This window comes from Lissotriton helveticus, chromosome 7, assembly GCF_964261635.1.
Source record: "Lissotriton helveticus chromosome 7, aLisHel1.1, whole genome shotgun sequence".
Lineage (NCBI taxonomy): Eukaryota > Metazoa > Chordata > Amphibia > Caudata > Salamandridae > Lissotriton > Lissotriton helveticus.
Window position 1 is genome coordinate 173,342,596 of NC_136068.1, and position 24,042 is coordinate 173,366,637.

Here is a 24,042-nt window from a genome sequence, read left to right on the forward strand (position 1 = left end):
CCTTCCTGTCTGGACCAACATCACATCAGACAGGTGGGTGTGACAAATAACTCAAGCAGGTTACTGTCTTGAACTAACATCTACCCCCCAAACATACCACCCAAACAGCGTCCAATGTCACAAGAACATTTGCTACTGCTCAGGCAATAGAACCCGTTCCACTGCATCAACAAAACAAGGGAGTTTACTCCCTGTACTTTCTTATCCCAAAAAAGCACGGCTCTCTAAGGCCTATTCTAGACCTCAGACCACTAAACCTGTACATACAATCAGACCACTTCCATATGGTAACCCTCCAGCAGGTCCTTCCTCTCCTTTTACAAAACCATATGGTCACCCTCCAGCAGGTCCTTCCTCTCCTTTTACAAAACGACTTCCTTGCCACTATAGATCTCAAGGACACCATTTTCCACATTCCCATTCAAACAGCTCACAGAAAGTATCTCAGATTTGTACTGGACGGTCAGCACTATCAATTCAAGGTACTCCCATTCGGACTCACAACAGCACTGTGAGAATTTGGCCTGGTATATGATGTTCACTATTCTAGTGAGCACCTTGCACCAGTCCAAACAACCCTTATGGTGATGGTTGTAAAGTCAACCTTATAGACCAGCTATCCTAGAGGTAGCATGGACAAAGCAGTCTTAGGCTAAAACTTCAGAGACCATGTGAAGCAAGCTGTTTTACCATATGTAACCCCTTGAATACTAAATGAAAGGACACCACACAGGTTATATATAAAATATATATGTATTTATTACCAACACAACCCCTCTGAACTCTTTATGAGGTCAGATGACAAAGCTCATAACAAGTTACTTAATTATCATACAATAACTTGCACAATATACAGTAGAGCCCTAGGGGCACGTAAAACCATATACTAAAATAGTGGTATAAGAACCACGTCACGAACAGGGAGTAGGCCTAGGGCCTAGGGAATCGCTGGGGCTACACTGAGCTAACAAGAGTTAGGAAGGAGGAGGCCCACGGGATGCGTGTGCAGTGTCTATTCACACACACGAGTTACCATAGGGAAACAATGGGAACGTAAGAGTTAGAAACTAGTTCTTTTAGGATACTTCCGGATGGACTAGGAGAAAGCTACTGAAAACTAGGACACTAGGATAGTCAATACCCACAGGAGCACCGGAGTACTCGCGTTACCTCACCCACAGGAGCCGGGTGCATCGGTGTCAAAGTGTGTCGGGTTTCGTCGCTGAATCCTATGGAGACCTGTGAAAAGATGCTGCAGGCAACCAGGAGAGAAGGGTCCGGTTGGATCGAAGGACGGATCGAGGATGAAGAGTACCTGAAAGCAGAGGGGACAGAGTCTGGGTCACTAGCCAGTGACCAGGAAGGAACCAGGCGATGTCGTGAAGCTTGACTCTGCAGCCACGTGGACCAGGAGGCGTCGACGATGACCAGGAGCTGGATACGGACTGTCCCACGAAGGATCTCGCTGTTGGCGGCGTCTGCTTCCGGATTGGAGTCAACTGGCCTTGGCAAATGCAACCCATGCAGGAATCGAATATTCGCTTCGAGTTAGACCAGCAAGGTCTAGGGGGCCTCTCCTTTGCAGGGAAGCAGGGGCCCACCTGAAGCAACCAGGCAGGCGGGTCAGATTCAAAGGTTCATCATCACAGAGGCCACTAGCCAACGGGCAAGTAACCGGCCAGATGCGCCGAGCACAAAAACACTAGCAGGCCCCACGCGACACTCGTGGAGTGTGGAGGGCTGTGCGTCGGTGCAGAAGGTGCTCGGGTCTGGGGATTCTCAATCCCCAATGCACAACTTCGAGGGTGCCTCAGAAGCTGCACAAGTGGCAAAGAGCAGGTTATTCAAGATGGCCGGTCCCACGTCTCTCGTCGCCTCCACGGGTCTCAGCTTTGCTGTGGCTGTGGATCGGGGTCAAAGAAGTCTGGAAGTCTGGCTCTTGTCGGACTCTGTGCTCGGGCTCCGGCGGGAGCATCGACAAAGTAAACCGCAGATCGCTGGATGGTGCCTGTTTGCACAGGGTGGTCACTCCTTGACCACAAGGGAGATTCTTCAGTCTTCTAGTTGCAATAGAATATCGAAGTTCCAGAGTTTCGTTTCAAGTTTCAGTTCAGGATAAATCTAAAGTCTCTTGACTCAGATCCTACCTATATACTAATCTGAGGGGCTGGGTTACCTGCTAGGTCCCTCCTATGGGTGGGACCAGGGAAGGGGGTGGTTACACCCCTTTCCCTTTGTCCAGTTTCGCGCCAGAGCTGGGGCTGGAGCGCCCCCGCAACTGGTTTGAACCGGGCGATGCATGGGACACCTTGTGTGCCCCAGGCAGTGTCTCATTTCATTCAGCCCTCCCTGCCCCAATACACTATGGCCTGTCTGGGGTGGGTCTAGGAACTCCCAAGACAGGAAACCTGTTGTCCAAGCCTCCCTCACTGGAAGGACTCCCAGCAGCAGGAGGTCAGACTTGTGTCTGTGGCAGCAGCATCCATTTTGTGATGCTGAGGCTCTGGTTAACTTTAACCGGGATTAACAGGAACAACATGCCTTCTCCCTCTAGAAGGGTGGAATGCTACCCCCTCGCCAGAACTGGCGAGGGGGTAGTATTCCAAAGCGTATGACACCTTACACGACATGTTTTGATAAAGCCAAACCAAAGTTAGCAATAACCGCGAGGATTATAATGCACTTAAGAGTATATGGTATGGCTATATCATAGAACAGCTATAAGGACATGGTTCCGAAAGCTGCAGACAGGCTCAGCTCATGCTAGAGCACCATCTCACATAAAACTAAGCACTCTGCCTCTAGGATTGTTAAGGCCTGCCATAGGAGTGACTTATAGGTATATATGTGTCTATATATAATGGTAGGTATAGGAATACTATACCTAAGCAAGGGGTGATTTTTTTTTGTGAAAATATATTTTTATTGCAGATATTCTTGTACACATGTATGCCGGTCAACATTACATAAACATCGTGTGGTATCGATGATACATTAAAAGTCATATTACACAGCCATTTAGCCCACAACCCGGGGGTCGGGCGGCAAGAAACCAAAATGTGACATGCGCGTGTACTTCATGTATTTATAACCATGTCCGGCCATCAAAGAATTCCTGTATCCGCTTTTCCTTTACTCCCATTACCCTAACACAGAAACCGGAACTACCCCTGGGAGCTGATACTGAATGATACATCCCACTATGCCCTGAGTTCGCTGCTGTCGTATTCCGTGCCCAAGCCCTCTTCCCCAGAAAATAAGCAAGGGGTGATTACACGACCTTGCCCCAGCTGAGTGATCGGCCAGTTGTCAGTTTGGATGGCCAGCCAGGGGTGGCATAATACATGCTGCAGCCCCTGGTAGGCCTTGGATGCTCCTATGCCCTGGGTACCTATGGTACACTATACAGGGGCTCACAAAGGTGATCCAATATCCAATTGGAGATGTACCTAAAGTACATGCAGTCCATTTTTCAGTGAGAGCAGATAGCCTGGGGCCCTGATTTGCAGGATCCCAGGCCAACTAAATCGAAAACCAGTCGAACACTAGGCTAAAAGTTGGGGGTAACCATAGTCAGATATCCACCTTCCTACAAGCACCAAGAGTGTTTACCAAGAGCCTAGCAGTAGCAGCAGCACACTTAAGAAGACAGCACATTCACGTCTTCCCATATCTTGACGACTGGCTCATAAACGCCATCTCATACAGTCAGTGTGTACAACACACTCACACCACCATCCAATTACTCCACAACTTGGGTTTCACAGTAAACCACACCAAGTCCAACCTCCCACGTAAACAATATCTCGGTGCCACAATAAACACCTCAACAGCGCTAGCTTATCCCTCTCCTGCCAGGATAACAAATATGCAAGCTCTTCAAACCAAATTCCAACTGCAACACTCTCTTCCAGCTCGAGTGTTCATGCAACTCATAGGGATGATGGCATCTGGCATGTTCATAGTGCCTCATGCAAGACTACAGATGCGTCCTCTTCAGGAGTGCTTAGCACAACAATGGAACCAGGCTCAAGGTCAATTAACAGACCTAGTGTTGGTAGATGGTCAAACTCACCGCTCTTTGCAATGGTGAACACAAAAAACCTTTCAAAGGGTCAACCGTTCCTAGAGCCAGTTCCTCAAATAGTCATAACAGCAGACGCATTGCTTTCCGGCTTGGGAGCCCACCTCCTGCAGCACACCATGCAGGGTAGTTGGACACCGCAACAAAAGTTACTCCACATCAACCACCTGGAGTTACTAGCCATTTTTCTAGCCCTAAAAGCATTCCAAAGGCACATATCGGGCAAAACTGTCTTAGTCCGCACAGACAACATGACAGCCATGTACTACATAAACAAACAAGGAGGGACACACTCTCTGCAACTCTCTCTGTTAACGCAGCAGATATGGAGATGGGCTACACCTCTAAACATCTTCCTCTTAGCCCAACATGTTCCAGAGGTACAAAACACCTAAGCCGATCTGTTAAGTTGTCAGACACAACAGATGCACGAGTTCTTCAACCGTTCTTTCAGATGTGGGGACAACCTCAGATAGACCTCTTCGCCACCCACGAAAACGCCAAATGCCCAAGCTTTGTCGCCTGGTATCCACACCCGCTATCCAAAGGCAATGCGATATGGATGAACTGGTCCGGCAAATGTGCGTACGCTTTTCCACCTCTCCCACTGCTTCCACTAGTGGTGCGCAAACTTCAGCAACTTTCCCTCACTCTCATTCTAGTTGCTCCAACTTGGGCCAGACAACCATGGTACACCACACTGCTGCAACTTTCTGTGGGACCACACCAGAAGCCATACCTGTCTCCACACTACCTAACACAGAACCATGGAGAGATCAGACACCCGGACCCAGCTCAGCTCAACCTAGCGATCTGGCTCCTTAGGTCCTAGAGTTCAATTATCTTAACCTTCCTCCTGACTGTATGAACGTTATTAAAGAAGCTAGACGTCCCACCACTGGGGCATGTTATGCAGCCAAGTAGAAACGTTTTGTAATATACTGCCATAACAACAACATCAATCCTCTAGATGAGTCTATTCAACACATCATAGGATACTTACTGCACCTCCAAAGATGTAACTTAGCGTACACATCTATTAGACTGCATCTTGCTGCCATTTCAGCATACCTACAAAATAGACAATATCTATCACTTTTTAGAGTCCCCTCCAGAAAGGCTTTTACGGAGGGCCTCAAAAGAATAATTCCTCCCAGAGCACCACCTTCACCTGTGTGGAAATTAAATATTGTTCTCACACGGTTAATGGGACCTCCCTTTGAACCTTTACATAAATGTGAACTGCAATTCTTAACTTGGAAAGTTGCTTTCCTAGTAGCTATTACTTCTCTAAGAAGAGTTAGTGAGCTACAAGCATTGACCATTCAAGAACCTTTTCTGAAAATGCATCATAATAAGGCTGTTCTCCGTACCAATCCTAAATAACTTCCAAAAGTCAGTTCGCTCTTCCATCTCAATCAATCTGTAGAGCTGCCGGTATTCTTCTCTCAGCAACAGACAGTCGCCGAAAGAGCTCTTCGTACCTTACATGTCAAAAGAGCATTGCTTTACTACATTGAAAGAACACAACCCTTTCTTAAAACTAAACAACTTTTTGTGTCTTTCTCTCCACCACACAAAGGAAACCCCATATCAAAATCTGGGATAGCTAGGTGGATTGTCAAATGTATACAGATTTGCTACCACAAAGCTAATCGTACGTTATCTGTTCCTCCTAAAGCCCATTCTACTAGAAAGATAGGGGCTTCAGTGGCATTTTTAGGGAACATTCCCTTAGATGACATCTGCAAAGCAGCTACATGGTCTACACCGCACACATTCACAAAACACTATTGTATAGATGTTCAAACTAACCAACAAGCTACTGGGGCCAGGCTGTACTCAAAACACAGTTTCAAACTACTGCAACAGATACCGGTGGTAGTCGCTAAGAGTGGGTACTGCTATACAATCTATGCACAGTGTGTAATCTGCAGCTCATAGGCCTCGAACGGAAAATGCTACTTACCAGTATGCATCTGTTCTTGGCATGTAGAGCTGCAGAGTAACACACGCCCATCCGCCTCCCCGGCTACCTTTATCTGTTCCAGTATTATCTTAATTAGATACAGCTTACATGAGCATCCTTCCTGTTTCTTACAAAACTCCATCATTTCCCTGCTGGCGAAAAACAATCTAAGGATGGAGCCGATGCCCATGCGCACTATTGTCCAAAGCAGGAGTATCCTATCTCGTGACTTCCAAAGACTTTTCAGGACAAAAACAACTGCAAACATCCGGGCCCAACACTAGGTGGCGATCTAAGCACTGTGTGTAACCCTGCAGCTCTACATGCCAAGAACAGATGCATACTGGTAAGTAGCATTTTCCTTCTCAAGGCAGATTTTGTTGGATTGACTTTAGCGCAAAAAACGCCTTCGATATTCCCTGGTTATATTAAATGACACATACATTAAATTCACTAGGTTTCTCCAAGCTGTATTCCAACCTGGGGACCATAGATGTACACTCTAAAATTCAGTTAGAGACCCTTTTTTTCAGAGGGGAATGAAAAGCTGTGTGCTATATTTTGGATAGCTGTAGTCCGGAATTTACTATGCCCTTATTAAGCAGAAATCTGGCTTTGAGTTTTATCTTCAAAATGTTTTTTACACCGAATACCGCTTCTATTTTACCTACCTGTGTTTTCATAAGATCCCATTTTTTTAGTGGCATTCACAGGACAGGGTTAAATGTTTTTTACTCTTCCAACCTGCCCATGTGACAAGACTTGCAAACAAAGCACTTTGCAGTTCATGCTTTTCTGCGGCTTATACTCTTGCCATCAATTGTATGATCGTATAATTGTCTTGCAATTTGTATCTATATTTTTGTATATTTGATGTGCTTTAATGGCTAACAACTAGCCAAATAAAGAATGAATGATGACGATGACTATTTGCACTCTTTAAAGAAGCCATTGGACAAAATTGAGAAGGATTTAAATTTTTTATTAATTCTAGTATTAGGTAATTTTAACACAAGTAGTCTAAAAAAAAACCTAGACGATTAATTTGTGAATGGTTATAAACAATTACTTGCAATCCCTAAGCAAGTTTAGAATAAGGCTTTGGTAGATAAGCATGGAAATCTTTAGATAATCTTTTGAAAATATTTAACATTGTTATGGTGAATTGAAGATGCACAGTGATCAGCCTTAGCATAATACATTTAGCAATGGTTATTTTTCCTAGTTAATTGAGTATGCAGCAGTATCTTATTTTGTTTTTCACACAGGTTCTGTTAATGAAAAATGGAGAACTAGGGGGCAGTGGCCATCGATTAACTTACCGAAAAATGAATATGTTTTCAATGTTGGTGCAGGTGAACTAGCGATTAAGAAATACAATGCAATGGTCCAGAATGGCTCAACATTTTTATACAAAAGACCAAACTAAAAGTATACCTTTGTGTAATGTTTTTACTAGTGAATTAATATATTTGTGAACAAACGAGAAAAGGAATTAAACTAAAACCAAATGCAGTAGTGCAAAAAATAGTGATATCAAAAAATTGAGGGAGCTGCTCAATTTGTGAAGCTCTCAATTTCCAGAAAGGCAAGCAGCGACCTTATTATTAAAGGACACAAGGGGCAATACTAAAGGGTACTAAAAACAAATACATTTAAATCAAGAGACTGATATTGGCCCAAAGTGATTATGGTTAAAAGGGGAAAACTCTAATTTTTTCGGAAATTCATTACAAATGGTGTGTAGACTAATAAAAGAATCGCAGGTCTTCCAGTGCCTAAAAAAGATTATACTTGGTATTGAACTGAAATGTATAAATCCATATGAAGTGGTGCAGATGTAGTTCCCTTAAACCTGAGCAATCCCGAGTTAATTGTTGGTAGCAATCTTTAATAAACAACTCTTTTGGGGAATGTAGACTTGTTCCTCTGTCAGGAAGTGGATTGTTACTTAATAAATGAATCATGATGTCTGGGACTCAGGGATCTAATGGCGTACCTGCAAATTTTTTAAAACTACTACCGAACGTCTGAGCGTTGTTTCAACACCCTCTCTTAAATATAGTTATGAAATAACTCCTCTGTTTTGCATTCAGGGAGTGGTGTATGAGATTATCGATCTACAAGAAAGCTGATAAGACTCAGCCTGGAACTTCTATGCTGATCACACTGTTGGATATCTCAGGAAAATGTTTTGCTTAACATCTATCAGGTAGCTTAAAAGATTGTATGGGAAAGAAGGTATGCTCATCAAATATTAACTTATGTTTAGACGGGAACACTTCATGATGGTTGGATGTCCGATATTAAGAGTGTTTATGTGTGTGTGTATATATATATATATATATATATATATATCTATATATCTATATCTATATCTAGCCTTAGCTTTTGATTTAATAAACATAAAAATATTGTGGAGTTGGGTGCAGGCGTGTGGTGTTCCTGCATAATCATTAATAATTAAACTGCATAAAGATTCATTGAAAGGAGTCCAAGTAGGGGGAAAGTTGATTATTGTCGCAAAATTACACATCCAATGGGTTGAGGCAGGTATTGTATACTAGCGCCATTGCTATTTATTTCATACCTGAAAACGCTCCAGCAGGCAAAGTATTTTCCACCTTAATTGCTTCAAGAGCCTATGCAAATCCTATATTATGCAGATTGTACTGTACTGTTTAACTGAACTGCAGTAGGCCTGTAGCACACTATGGGAAAGTGCCCCTTTTTGCATGGTTGCCCCCCACTTTTTGCCTGATGTTGATGCTCTTTGACTAAGTGTGCCGTGGGTTCCTGCCAACCAGGTACCCGTGGCCTATGTTCTTTTCCTAAAACGGTACTTTTGTACCCCCAAATTGGCACCTCTCTGGTCACATGGAAGTCCCTTGTAAAAGGTACCATGAGTACCAAGGGCACTGTGACCAGGGAAGGCCTCTATGGGCTGCAGCACATATTGTGCCACCCTTAGAGGTCCTTTACTTTAACACACACACACTGTCATTACAAGCTGTGTGTTTTGTTGCAGAGAAAAGTGAAGAGTCAACATGACACACATCCCTGTGTGCCATGCCTACAACCCACTGCCATGGTATAGGTAAGACACCCCTTGAGATGGGTGCACTACACCACTGGTGAGGGTACAGTTGCTTCAGCATTGTACCCCTACTGAATCTAAGTCCATTCTTAGACATTGTAAATGCAGTAAAAGCCATAAAGAGTACATGGTCTGGGAAATTGTCATTACGAACTCCACAGCACTATAATGGATTTACTGAAATCTGGGAAGTTTGATATCAAACTTTTTAGCACATTAAACCCACATTGATGCCAGTGTGGGATTTAATGCCAAATGCACTCAGAGGGCATCTTAGAGATGCCCCATTAAAAACGACCTAACACTAGTGTCCTGGCTCAGTGGCTGCTCGCCAGCTGCCACCCCCAGACATGTTTTAGGACCCCTGGGTCAAGAGCCTCCCGCTCTCTGGGAAACAAAGCACATCCTGGGCATAGGTGGCAAGCCTCCTCCCCCAGGATGGGCAGGGTCCACAAAGGGGAAGCTTCAAAGGCATGCCACCTTTTATGAGCTGACTCAGCCATTTGCTGCTCCCAGCAACTGGCCCCCACCATATCTCACCCCCACTTTGGGAAAGCGAATCGGCAGGAAAACCAAGATAGGAGGAGAAGTGTGCTCACCTTTGCAAACCCCACCCCTCAGGTGGGGGAGGCACGGCGAAGCATATCTCTCAGTCCCCACCATCTTGAAGATGGGGGGGACCCAGCCAACCAGAGTGAGGCTTATTCCCCTTCTCCCACCCGGAGGGTGGCATAATAGGGGGTGTACCCACCCCAAGGAAGCGACCCATTGGTCCCAATCTATACCTACCTGAAACGCCCCGAAATGTATGTTCTAAACCTAAATACCACAAAAAAGTGTTTTTTATACAAAACAATTGGTCAGAGCTCAGTCTTTGTGTGTGTAAAATCATTTCTTGCCTGAGTGTATACTATAAATGCTTAACACTACCCTCAGATAAAGCCTTACTGCCCGCCCACACTACCACAAATAGAGAGTACAGTACTTTTACCTCTGTAAGCCTTTGAGGATCCACTAGACTATGTGCATACTATACCTTACTTAGGCATAGTATATACAGAGCCAGCTTCCTACACCCACCCCAGTTAAGTTTATGTTACAAATCAAATTAAAGATTACTCTACGGAAAACTAAAGATTGCTATCTAGATGAAGGAAAACAAAAAGGAAATCCATATGGAAGTTAGATGGAAAGCCACTAGAGATAGTACTGAGTTGTTAGTATCTGGTTGGGTGATGTTTACATGAAATGTCATTCAAATAACTAGCTGACCAAGTCACAGGTACATTAAAAGCGGTGAAGGGGCTTTCTCCAATTAGGATGTAGCCATGAGTTATAGAACCATATATATGTTGTTGCAGAGTTATGATTTACAAATCACGAGTATATTGAAAATCATGAGTATACCACTGTATAGCTGTGAACTGCTAGAAAATTAATTGTAGAAAATCCAACCGGTTGAGATGAAAATGTGGATTAATTGATTAAATATTTTAAAGGAGGCACATGGATCTACATTAAAATTATACCTTCGCCAGACTAGTTTCCAAATTAAATAATAAGAGTTTTATTGTGTATGCATCATATTTATATAGGGATAGAAGACACTTTGAGGTTTATGATCAAGGAGTGTCTGATGAACACTGAAAATCGATTCTTAAAGCACAAGAGTTGTTCAGTGGACCTTCCCACCTGTGTAGGGTGCAAAAAGTATGATCTAACAGTAAATTCATCCCAAATTGTACTTAATATCGATGTGAAAGTTCTGCCCCTGATGTTTGTGATTTAAAATGTGGAAATGTACTGCTTCAGTTGATGTAAGAGGAGTGAGGCTGTATAGAGTTTTAGTTGTTATAATATTCTTCTTTTTTTATTTAAAGTTAATAATACCAAAATTAAGCTGAAATAAATTGGCATTTTTGCACAGTATTGGCAGTTTTGATTATCACTGGAGTCGGAGGATCCAACATCCATAAGGACAGCTGAAGATCCATTGTTGTTAAATCTCAAGATGCTGGCATTTGTGGAGGGGCTAACTATTACGTACTGTAAACATGTTAGTAGTCTTGGAAGTGCTTATTATTGACAATATAGATTACAAATGGGCAACATTGCCTATTTTTCCAGTAATCTCGCCTTTGTAGTCTTCTCTGAAAGATTTCCTTTCATTTATTTCATAAGACAGGCACCGATTTGATACAGCTGATGACTACTACATCTACAGATCCTTGCCCTATCCTTTAATTCAAGCTTTGGCAAAGCCAGTATGTTCGACCCTGTCTGCCAGCTTGTTAGTTTTTATCATCACTTTTACAAAACACTTGTTTTGGGCCTAAAACCATAATGATTTTTTTGTTCCCAAAAAAGCACATATTTCCATAACCTTGTCTAGCTTTAAGGGAACCACTTTGGGCCAAATGATGGGTCTGAGGACTGCCAAACTTGTGGGGGCGCGGTGGTGGCGGTCCAGCCGCTGCCGCACTGGCTTTCCGACTATCCAATCACAACTTTGGGGGTCGGACTACCATTGCACTGCAGCAGCCACCAGGGAAAGGCGATGGTGCTGCGGTTTCGGGCTAAGTAATATGCTGGTGGTGCTGCTGCTGCAGCACCGCCATGCATATTACGAGTTTCAGGAGCGACAGCAGTGTCATGGAGGTCTTTCCTTCATGAAAAGGCTGGCAGTCCTGAAACAAAAGGCTGTTGCCCCTGTGTGCATTCACCCCAGTTCCTGCATGGTGGACTTTATAGTCCATGCCATGCAGGAACTGTTTATGGAGTTACCATTGCGGTGCCCATTTTCAGAGGCACCATCACCAAAAACAGCCCACCAGACACGAGGAAACTCATAATCTGGCAACCAAGGGATTGTTGGTGTGGAAGCGGGAAGCTGGCATGGCAGTCCGCTCCCACACCACCAAACTCGTAATCAGACCATTTGTGTGTTGATGCTTTCCTTGTGAAAACGCAGAAATGTGAAATTAGCCAGTGGTTGAATTGGGTGACCAATTGCCCCTTGTTGTATGCTGTAGTGTGCAGAAGAAAAATATAAATTACACAAAATGCCCAATGGATAAAGAGGGCTGGCTGAAAGCCCTTTTAAGTATGTATAAAATGTTAGTAAACTTAAATGGTCTGGGCTAACATCAGACTGGAAAAATATAGCTATGTTATTAGGTCGAGCCTAGCGCAGCGCGCGCTGCTTTAGGAGATGACCTTTAGAAATCGGTCTGCACTTTTCCTCACACTCGTGCGTGTGGCGGCATCCACCTTGCGGGAGAGAGCAGTGGAGCGCAGGAGTCATCGGTTTGTAATTAGCGTGGCCGTGCGTGCTTGTTTACATTTGCCTGCTTTGGGTCGCTGTAGCTTTCACTTTCTTGCCGGCTCCAGGGGTTCTCTTTGCATGAACTATTGTAAAAGTTGTTCCATACACTGCCGTGTGCGCCCACAGATCACTACCCCTCGTGGTCGCTGTAGCTTTCACTTACAGTGTCTTTCAGCTTCTGTGTCTTCTGTGCGGGCATCCAGATGGTTGTAGCCTAGTTGTTCTTATGCTCACCATTGGATGAGTTTAGTGTTTAAGAAAATACACCCGGCACATTTAGCTTACTTACTAAAAGCAGTTTAAGAATGTAATTGCCATGTTACATGTCTATTTAAATATATTGCCACTTTTATTCATTTTCAAGCCTAGTTACACAATCTGTGAAAAAAATGTTATTTATACAAAGTGCAACAAAAAACTTTCTTTGTGAGTATTCAAATTTGTTGTTTTTAAAAAATAGGCCCTCTGCCTTTTAAGTCAAGAAGATAAAGAGGGCATGACGTCACTTCCCACTGAGAATTGTTTATAAGTCCCCCCCCACTATTTTCTTTAGGACTTGTGCCCTCCTGTCTACAATTGAGTTGCAATTAAAGTCCGTTATTTCTCGACAAAATTCAAAAGGAGTGATAGTCTGCTTTGCAAATATTATTTTTAGTAGTGGGCACACATGGAATCAAAAAAGGTAACGTCTGGCAAACATCCCTCTTGTGAGAAAGAACTATCCATTATTGTTCTAAAAGCTAGAAGAATTCTGTACTACTCCAAGTGCGCCCTCCTGTTATTTATACATGAGAGTTTGATCTCTATAGCGAGACACTTAAAAAAAGGTAAGCAGTAACCTTTTATAAGCTCAACAAGGATTTTTAAAATGACAAAAGATTAAGCATTTAGTTTTTTTTGGCAGTTTGACTATGCAGATGCTGTGGATTTAAATGCACTTGGTAGCTGGTGGGCATTAAGTGTAGATCCAACTCTATTAAAACAATGGGGATCTACTTTTAAACTGTCAGCATAATTTTAAGTGTATCAGCAGTGTCCTTGCCTGAACTAGTATTTGTCTAAGGTCTACTGATGGAATTTTTGCTTTACCTGAAGTAATTACTAGAGGTTTTCAAGGTTGCTTCCACATTAGGACTGTTTTAAGAGACTCTTTGTTACAGAATTAAAAAGCAATATAAAGAAAGAAAAGGGAAAGTGTTCCCAACACTAAACTGAAATTGGGTTGTGGGCACACTGTCAGGTTACACTCAGGTGAAAAAGGGAGATCTGTTATAGGCTTTCTAACAAGGAGAGGAAGGCTACTGCAGAGATTGCATTGGGGAAAATACAAATTTCTTCTGAAGAGAGCCCATGACAACCAGGGTCCCCCTCATACTCGCCACCCAATGCATTTGATGCGCGCCCCCCTCTTCCATGCAGTGTAAGGCACTCCATTTGTTTTCTTCTTCCAAACCCGAGGCCCCCCCACTTGAAACCCCCCCCACCGCCCCCTTTTCATGTACTCCCACTTGCCATTTTCCACGTTCCCTGCCCTGGAATAATAGAATGAATTCTGGGTGCTGGCGTCTTGGTTTGTTTTCATCCACCTAATTAGACTAACACATTATTTTATAGTATAAGACAAATTTAAATAATTCCATACAAACATGCAATAAAATATAGTGAAGCCAATAAAATGCTTGTCAGTGTCATTTTGCCTTGTTATTGTTGTCCTGGTATTACAGAAATCAAAAAACATTATTCCAGCTGAACGTGGGAAGAGAATTTTATGAAACCATAAGCAAATGTCTTCACCAAAATAGTGATCTATATTTTCCGAGTAATTCAAGCATAAAAATGAGTATGTGTTAAAAAGCAACTTAATGCAATTCGTCTAAAAGAGAATGAGAAGTTATACCTAAGGTGTGGTTGAAAGTTTAAAAAAAGAAAGCATTGGCATAGCTAATCGGTCTCGCCTTTGAGACCTTATAAGTGTTTAGTTATTCAGCACAATACCCTTGGTGCAACAACATCCATTGTTGCATGGCTAAACACTTATAAGGTCCCAAAGGCAAGACCTATTGGCTAGGCCAATGCTTGTTTTTAAATGTGTGGGCCACAGTGTACATAAAATCTAAATTAACTTTTTATAGGTTTCCTGTTATATTGGTTTGGAAAATGTTGTTTATATTGATTGTAAATTTGTATTTGTTGCTATTTGATAATTTTTCTATTCTGTGTTTGGTGGTGTTTGGTTTATTATCCTGGTCTCTATTTTGGTAGTCTGGAAAGTACTCGAGAGGTGGATAAGACAACGTGTAGTCTCATATTAGGAACCCTGTAAATGTTTGAATACAAAAATAAATGCAAATTATTAATCTACATTTATATGTTGACCTCCTTAAATTATCATATCTAAAATTCATGTTTCTAATTATGAATATATATTTGTAGATAGTACACCATATCTCAGTTGTTTGAGCACATGGTCGATAAACCAACATTGATGTGAACAGTTTCGTTGGTTGTTAATGAACTGGCATTAGCTAGGTGTGTCAGAGCACTGGAAGACCTAGGCGATTTATATTACCTTTGAGTAATCTTAAAATGTAGAACTGAATATTAAGTCCAAGTTACTAATTTACTTACTTGGTGTTTCTTCAGGAAACCACAAATTGACACAAACAGCAAAGGTTCTAATCAAAATATGTGAACATGAGGTAAGTATTAACATCCGTTATCTAGAATGCATTTTTTATTTTTTATTCAAAGCCAGACATAGTGTGAATGGTGAAGCACTATATAAGTTTTCGTACTTTTAAAAGTAATGACGATTCTTGTTGCCTAGTTTCTGTAATAATAATATTTCCTCTCGTCCTTCCATAGAAAGTACAGAGCCTTGTGGACCATTATGAAATAAAAAATTGGTTTAGTGTTTCTGAAATGTAGTGTAGTCAATATCCTATGTTCTGTGTTCCAGTTGCTTTGACTTGTGGTTCATTTAAAGATCATCTGATTTGGTGCCGAAACAGATTTTCTGTTCTAAGTAATGTTAGTGGAGGAGCTTAGTTGTTGAGTTTTTCCGTATGGGTATGCATTACAGTAATTCAGCAGAGTTATGCTTGTAATATCCAGGGGTATAGCGGTATGATGTGTTGCATTGCGGTTAGCTCTCCAAATAATCTTCTTGTGAGCTTTTGAGAACTGAGAATAATCTGATTTGTCTGATTAATGAGTGATAATGCAGAAAAATCCATGTATTTTGTAGTTGAGATTGGTAGTATCTGTGCTGATCTAACACATGCTTTATTGCAGATGTTGGTCCTCCAGGTGTTATCAGTTCAGATGAACTTGACTGGGTATATATAAAGGGTTATTGAATGTATATTTCCCTAAGTCTGGGATATGAAGTGGCGAACTCTCTTGTGGTGGGCTCGGCCAACTTCACCATACTAGGAGACCTTAATCTCCATTTCGACCGGAACCAAGACTCCATCATTAAAAACCTTCTGGCCGACCTGTCAGCCCTACAACTCTACCCTCTGATCCAGGACGCTACCCACTCTGCTGGACATATACTAGACCCTGTCTTCACTAACATCCCAGAGACTATAACAGAGGCGCCCAAACCTATGGGATGGACAGACCATTACTTAATCAAATTCACTATATTGATTAAGGAAACGTTCAACAGGGCTGAGCCTACCCGCCGCCTAAAAAGATCATGGCACAAACTCTCTACCAGTGACCTGCACTCCACCTTAGGAGAATTCCATCAAGAGGCACATATGAACATCAATACAACATATGCTGCCTTCCATGACTGGATCACTCAGGGACTAGATGCCCTCATCCCTCTCAAATGGACTAAGGGACGCAGTTCCCCCTCCAACCCATGGTATAACAACACCCTGAAATCCATGCGGAAGGAATGTAAGAAAGCCGAGAGATTGCCTGGAGGCGAGAATACAATGACAGAGACAAAGCTTTCTATCTGTCCAAACAAAAGCTATACCACAAAGCTATCTGTTCCGCACGCGCCGCCTTCTATGCTGAAGAAATTAATTCCAGCCCTAACCCCGCCAAAGTTGTTTTCAAACTAGTAGAAGAACTGCAGAGTAGCAGATCTCCTTCCTCCAGCATTACTTCTGCGCAGCAATGTGAGGACCTTGCCACATTCTTCATTGAAAAAGTACAAAATAATCTATAAATCTTTCCCACACCACTCTGCTACATCACCCAGCTCCCCTATACCCATTAGTAATGGCACCACGATGATGCACATACCTGAAATTTCTCATGAGGACCTCACTAAACTATGTAGGAAGGTCAAATCTGGTTCCCCAGCAGACCCAATAAGACCGGCCCACTTCATCGAATCCTTAGACTTTTTTCTACCCTCCCTAGCATTCATATTGAATCTTTCCTTGTCCTCGGCCAGTGTCCCGACTGCTTGGAAACAAGCGTGGGTCTCTCCCATTATTAAAAAACCGACCCTCTATCCCTCCAAACGGGAGAATTTTAGACCCATTTCATTGCTCCCATGGCTGTCCAAACTCGCAGAGGCCCATGTAAACATCAACTTGTCTAAACACATGGATCAAAATAACATCTTAGATCCATCTCAAAACGGGTTTAGGCCGGGCCACAGCACTGAGTCTGCCCTCCTAGCCACGTCGGAACATCTCCGGACGATACTTGATGCCGGTCAAAGTGCTGCGCTGATCCTATTGGACCTCAGCGCTGCCTTTGACACGGTATCTCATAACATTCTGTTAAATCGTCTGGCTACTGTGGGAATCTCAGGCCTTGCCTTGGAATGGTTCTGCTCCTTTCTGAAAGACAGAACTTTCCGGGTATCAGCTCCTCCATTCCTCTCCCAGTCCCACTCCATCGGACAGGGAGTCCCTCAGGGCTCTGCACTCAGCCCATCCCTTTTCAACCTATATGTGCAACCACTTGCCGCAGTAGCCAGAGAATAGGACCTCACGCTGGTGTCATACGCCGATGACACGCAGCTGGCCATCACTCTCATTGAAGGTCCCTGTACTTATTTTATTTATTTATTTTTATTTATAAAGGTTTATATAGCGCGAACAAGATCCCGAAGGATATCAGAGCGCTTTCTGCCGCAAGGTTCAGAGATGGTCTGGCTGCTGTGGCCCAGTGGATGACTGACAACTGCCTGTAGCTTAATGCAGGCAAGACGGAGGTGCTGCTCCTCGGAAAGAATACTAGCCACTGGAACCAGCACTGGTGGCCCTCGTCGCTGGGCACCATTCCACCCCCCAAATCCTTGGTCAAAAACCTAGGCGTCTGGATGGACTCCTCACTTAACTTTCAGACCCACACAAAAAAAGTAGCGGCCACCTGTGTGGGCCTGTTGAGGAGCCTCAATCCCATACTCGGCTTCTTCGACTCCAGGGTTCGCCAAATGATTGTCCAAGCCACAATTCTCTCCCGCTTGGACTACGCCAATGTCTTACTTCTGGGCGCCAACAAAGCGGAGATAGCACGACTGCAACGCGTGCAGAACACCGCGGCAAGAACCTTAGTCGGTCTTCCCCGCAGATGTTCAGCCAAAGCCACAATCCGAAAGCTGCACTGGCTCCCCATCGAATCTCGAATCCAGTTTAAAACTTTCATCATGATCTTTAAAACCCTTAAAACTTGCGCTCTCTAGGCCAACATCTACTGACGGTCCCCCGCACAAAGCTATCCCGTACTGGTGGACGCTCTTTCAGGGTGCTGGGAGCCAAACTTTGGAACACCCTGCCAGTGCACATTCGCTCATTGGAAAATCTGTCTGCCTTCCGGAAAGCCGTCAAAACCTACCTATTCCCTTCCCCTTAGGCCTCCCAGTTTGTTCCTTCTGTCCTCCGTTGAGTTTCCGTGGTTCTTTAGCGCCGGGACGCCTCTTTGCTGGGGCAGCTGTTTGCGCTTTATCAAATAATAACATAACATAACATATGTAAATTGCAGTTGTGGAAAGCTTTCATATCTATTTAACTGACTGGATAAGTGTACATTTTCCTGCACCTGGTTTCAATGTAGTCAATTAATTCAGACTTCAATTTGAAATCCTTGGTACTCGCTACTTCTCCTCGCTATTTATGATAACAATGTAAATCTGGGCCAGAGCTGAGCACCCTGGTTCTCGTACCCGGTTTGAGGGATTCAAATGTATCCTATCAGTGGGTGAAATGAATGTTGGTATGTGATTAAATCATACAGCTCCTCACGTAGGAGTGATGCCTGGAGAGAAGCTATCCCCTAAATCATCCAATGTACTTACCTTCGACAGTGCAGGTGAACTGACCCATCATACCCTTCTCTCCCCAAGCTTATGGTCAAGCAGCAGGTGCCTGAGTTGGGGCTCAGTTCCAACTGCTACAGGACCATTTGCCCCATTGTTCCAAGGGTGCTGCCAAGCCACTAGACCTACATATTGGTTTGAGCTCCAGTGTTTGCCTTAAGTCTACCCCTCCTCCGCACTACCTTCCCCCAGCTTGCCTGACTATCCATATCAGTAAAAACTCAAATGATTACAATTCTGGTTCTCTGTTTCCTGGCTGATTAACACAGTACATTTCTAAGTCCCCTCAAGCTATGTTACAGTGGATTGATTAACTACCCCCAGCATTGAGAGGCTAACCCACCACACATTGTGCCCTCCTTGAACTCCTGCTCCATGTATCTATTTTTTAAACATCTTGGTTCACTACAACACATCAAACACTAACCATTGCCTGCACCATGCTCTTTCCATCATGTTGCCTGTCTAGCATGTAACTGACTGGGATGTGTACCCATTCTTCTCTGTCCTCCACTGTTTTTTTTCTTTCAGGTTTACAGTTTAATTCTCACTTCCCAAGGAACCTCGTTGCACCATTTTATTGCACTTTTGCAGTTTTACTCCATCACTGCAACTGCATTTTTCCAATACTGTTAGACTTAAACAATCTTTCCAACTGGTATTTCCCTACAGTCCTTAGACCTATGTGTAGTACTTTTGCACTACTCGTATCTCTCCCTCTGATCTCCCCAACGTGACAATGTCTGATGTTTCTTACTGTTGACTCTTCCCAAATGTCTGCCAGCATCATGTATCTAACCTGTGCTGCCCTTCACCCTTGGAGTCATGGCCTCACACTTATCCAAACTCTTAATTTTCTAATGTAGGAAACTGGGTTTTTGTTTCAGTACCCCAACCCACACTTTTTGCCTGGTATTTGACGCAAGTTTGACTAAAGTGTAACTGGGTTCCTGCTAAGCAGGTCCCCAGTACCAGTGTTCTTTCCCTAAAAACTGTACAATTGTTCCCCCAAGTGGCAAAAACCTTTAGCATCCTCTGTAAGTCCCTAGTAAATGGTACCCTGGTACCTAGGGCCTGAGGTACTAAAGAGAGCCCCTAAGGGCTGCAGCATGAGTTGTGCCACCCTAAGGGACCCCTCACCAAGCACATGCACAACTGCCATTGCAGGCTGCGTGTCTTGGTGCAAACAAAAGTGAAAACATGACATGTCACACACCCCTGTGTGCCATGTCTCTAACACTGCATGTAATATTTGTAAGTCACCCCTACAGCAGTCATGACAGCCCTAAGGCAGGATGCTGAATGTTACATGTGGGGGCATACCTGCATGAGAAGATATGCCTCAGTGCCGATCAGTCCTAATACTGCCAGTACAAGTGGCTAGGAAAGCTATTTTAAAACATGTGCTGGACACTGGTGAAAATGAGGACTCCGCTACATGATGGCTTCACTGAAAATGGGGAAGTTTGGTACTGATGCCAGTGTTGGATTTATTAATACATGCACCCAGAGGCCACCTTAGAGGTGCCTCCTGAAAACCTACCAGACTTTGGTGTACTTGCTCACAGGTTTCTGCCAGCCTTCCATCTGAGACACTGTTCTGACTGCCTAAGGTGAGAGCCTTTGCTCTCAGGAGACCAAGAACAAAAGCCTGTCCAGGAAGAGGATGTAACACCCCCTCCCACAGATGATCTGCTGAATAGCCTTCCTTGGCCGCAAATCCTCAAAGGGCTGCTGCCTTTGAAATGCAAACCTTGCTCCCCCCTATCAGAAGAGGAAGCTGACCCCTTTGCCCAGGGTCCCGTTAGCACCTGGATAGACCGAAAAATAGGTTAGTAAGGTAGGTGTGTCTGAAGTAGCCATTTTTTTGACGGCATACTTAGGAATTCTGGGACTGGGATATGCCTACTTACCAAAGGAAGTGTTCATATAGGGGGCGTAGTGACCTCAAGGGTCAGTAAACTATTGGTTGCTACCATAAACTCCCCTAACGTCCCTAAATTGAGTATTTTGGGGAGCCCCTGGCACCAGAGAACAAGATCCTGATGACCTACGAAGAAGGAGGACATGAAGAGCCATGAAAGCAGGAGACTGAAGAAAGCACCTGATGTGGCCCCAACCCTGCTGTGCAGTCTGCCGTTCTCTGTCAAACCTGCGCGAAAGGAGGCTCATCCTGCAGCTGTGTGCCTCCAAAACCTGCCTTCAATAAAGACCAAGTCCTTCCGAAGAAATGCATAACTGTTTCCTGTATCCTGCAGAAACTCCTAAAGAAAAGACTCTGAGGCCTCCGGACCTGCCAAAACCAGGCTCCTGAAGACACCACGCCACCCGTCGCCTCCGGCACGATTTGAAGTGGACCACCAATGTCAACAAGGTCCCCCAGCTCTCCAGAGCCTTAGTCCATCATGGTTTCACCCCTCTTGGACTCCCTGATGTCGCGTGGAGCCTCTGCACGCAGTACCCTTGTCCGCAACTGCTCCCCGTAAGAAAACCCGACGCTTAAAGGCATCTCTGCATCCGTTGTCCCTGAGTCATGGAGAAGAAGACCCCAGGTATCCCTACATTCCCGAGCATTACAAGCCTTGAACCCCCCTTTTGGTTCACTCCGACTGGGTCTGAGCCTCTCTTCACAGTGGCCGATCTCCATGAAGTCTCTTTTCGCAGTGGCCGATCTCCATGGAAACCTATTGGGCTCCCAACGCTGGTTTGCACATGGCTGTCCTTGTGACGCTGGTGGTGTACTGCTGGTGCTGCCTTGCTTGCCCACTACTCACCTTAACTCCTGGAGATTGGTTTGTAAGTCATTGTACTATACCGGTGTGTAGATCTTATTCCTCTTTCTGTAGGATAATATTGTAGAAATTACACTGTGTCCACTTTTTAAAGCGAAAATCATTTTTTATTTAGAAATGTACTGGTCTGAACGATTTTTCTCTGATACCTAAACATATATAAAGATATTTGCTATTTTTATAAATTGGTGTGGATTTCCTTCTTGAGTCGTGTGTGTCATTATTGATCATTGTGTGTATTTACAAATAAAGGTGCTCAAGCACACTACCCCCTAATAAAGCACTTTGGGATTGCATGGCAAGCCCCTGTCCACTCAAAAGGGATTCCCTGGACTTTTTACACAGTATATCTGATTTTTGATATCTCACATAAAGAGCCAGCTAACTACATTGCTGGTGCAGTGGTGGGATACATGACTTGACATTTGCTGTACCACTTGATTGATAAGTATTTCCACAGAGGAACGAAAATTGTCTCATTAATCAAAAACTGATTTTCGATTTTTCTAAATTGTTTTCAGTTAGCTGTTAGGGTCTTGGTTAAGTCCCTTTTCAAAACTTTTTAGAAATCAAAAAGTAGTAAAGCAATTAGGCCTTTAGTAGTACTTAACATTTTTGGTAAATTCTTAAAAGCATTCTGTAGGAAAGTAGGAACTGCTTCTTATGGTTACCCCCACTTTTTGCTTGATGTTACACTGTTTTTGACTAGTCTGAATGGGATCCTGCTATTCAGGACCCCAGTCTATCAGCTTACTCCTAAAAATGTTATGCATGTACTTAGGTACTCTCCAGATTGGATACTGGGATACCCTTGTCAGTCCCTAGTATATGGTACACATGTACCCAGGACATAGGTACCCCAGAGACCTCCCATGGGCTGAAGCATGTATTATGCCACCCATGAGAGGCCATGCAAAATGGAACTACAGGCCTGCCATTGCAGCCTATGTAAGCAGGTGCTAGCACCACTTACTTTAGATATAGGTTTACTATATCTAGAGATCACTACACTTAAAACTTAGAAGTCCCCTCTATAGCAGGCCTTGACAATCCTGAAGGCAAGGTTCTGGGTGTTATGTGAGAGGGTGCCCCTGCATGAGCAGAGCCCCTCTGCAGCCTTCGGAGACTATCCTATGGGGTTGTCGGTGATGCAGCCAGACATATAGGTAGAGGTGCATTATATGCTTGTGTAAAATGCTATCTCTAAAACGGTTGCAACAAAACATGTTGTGTTTGGTATCAAACACCTTGGAATCATACCTCCACACTGGTAACTGGTAACCAGTCTGGGAGGTATGATTCCACCCTTCTGAAGCAAGCTTCTTGGGGTCACGGGTCTTTCCGGTACCAGCCTTCTCGATCCCGGGCAGCACAAAATCGTTGCTGCTGACCAGAGTCACATTTCTGCCCTCCTGCTGCTGAGCCAAGCTCGAGCAGGGGAAGGCAGGACAATAGGCATCCAGTCACAGGGAGGTGTGACCACCTCCCAGACAGGATTTAGTGTATTGAGGCTGGGTGGGGATACTTCCAAAGTGCCCGAAAGTCTGCATCTGGGGCACACTTGGTGTCCCTCTGCATAGTCCAGTTCAAACCAGTCCTGGGCTCCATTGACTCCTGCTCTGGCGTGAAACTGGACAAAGGACAGGGGAGTGTCCTCCCCACTGTCCTGACCCTCCCCTGGGAGGGTCTCCTGAACCTGTCCAAGCCTCTCCCATGGGTCCAAAAGGATTTACCTGGCTGTAGGACCTTAGATTCGACGTGGACATGATTCTGAACAAGAAACAACTGAACTTTAACCATCCGGAAACTCTTGACTTTGACGGGGCCCGACTTTGTCTACCTCTCTGTCCAAAGCATTGTCTGTGTCTGTGCACCTTCAGGCTCCGTGAGGGCCTGCGGAGCACCAGGGTCATCCAAAGTATCTCCCTTGGGGTGAAGGAGTCACTCCCCTGCATTCGCAGGCACCGTAACGCAACTGACCGGTCTGCTGATCCTGAGCTCCTGCGAACTCCGAAGGCTACAGCAACACAGGAGGTGGGTTCCTATATTCCTTGAGGTCTAGCTGCCCTCTCATCGAGTTTGAGGCCAGTATGCCTCATGGGGACCGCATAACCCAAACCCCTGTGCACCGCGTACTTTTGCAATTGCATATGCTTGCTGGCTTTTCCCAACTAAGGGCCAGATGTAGGTGGCCGTTTCAGGCCATTTCCCGACCGGTAACGGCCGATTTTGGCCGTTACCGATCGGTAAATGGGTGACAGGTATGTAGGGGGCATTTTTTTACCGATTCGGTAAAATTACCGATTCGGTAATTTTACAGAGTCGGTAAAATAAAAATTCGGTAAATTTACCGAATCTGAGGCACCCAGATGTAGGTGGGACTCTTCTGAGTCCCAGAGGCCTTACCGAATCGGTATTTTACCATCAAATCCAATTTGATGGTAAAATACCGATTCCGGTGTGCATGCCACATGGCACCC

At 44.2% G+C, this 24,042-nt stretch overlaps 1 protein-coding gene across 4 annotated transcripts in view; it reads left to right on the forward strand.

Annotated features, from left to right (window-relative positions):
* The window catches only part of ZMYND8 (zinc finger MYND-type containing 8), a 432,560-nt gene that overhangs the window by 194,320 nt on the left and 214,198 nt on the right, over positions 1-24,042 (forward strand). For all 4 annotated transcript variants that reach the window (XM_078651871.1, XM_078651872.1, XM_078651873.1 and 1 more), the window contains one exon: positions 15,119-15,174. In XM_078651871.1, the coding sequence (XP_078507997.1) occupies positions 15,119-15,174 (56 nt within the window). The remainder of the gene's footprint in view (positions 1-15,118; positions 15,175-24,042) is intronic.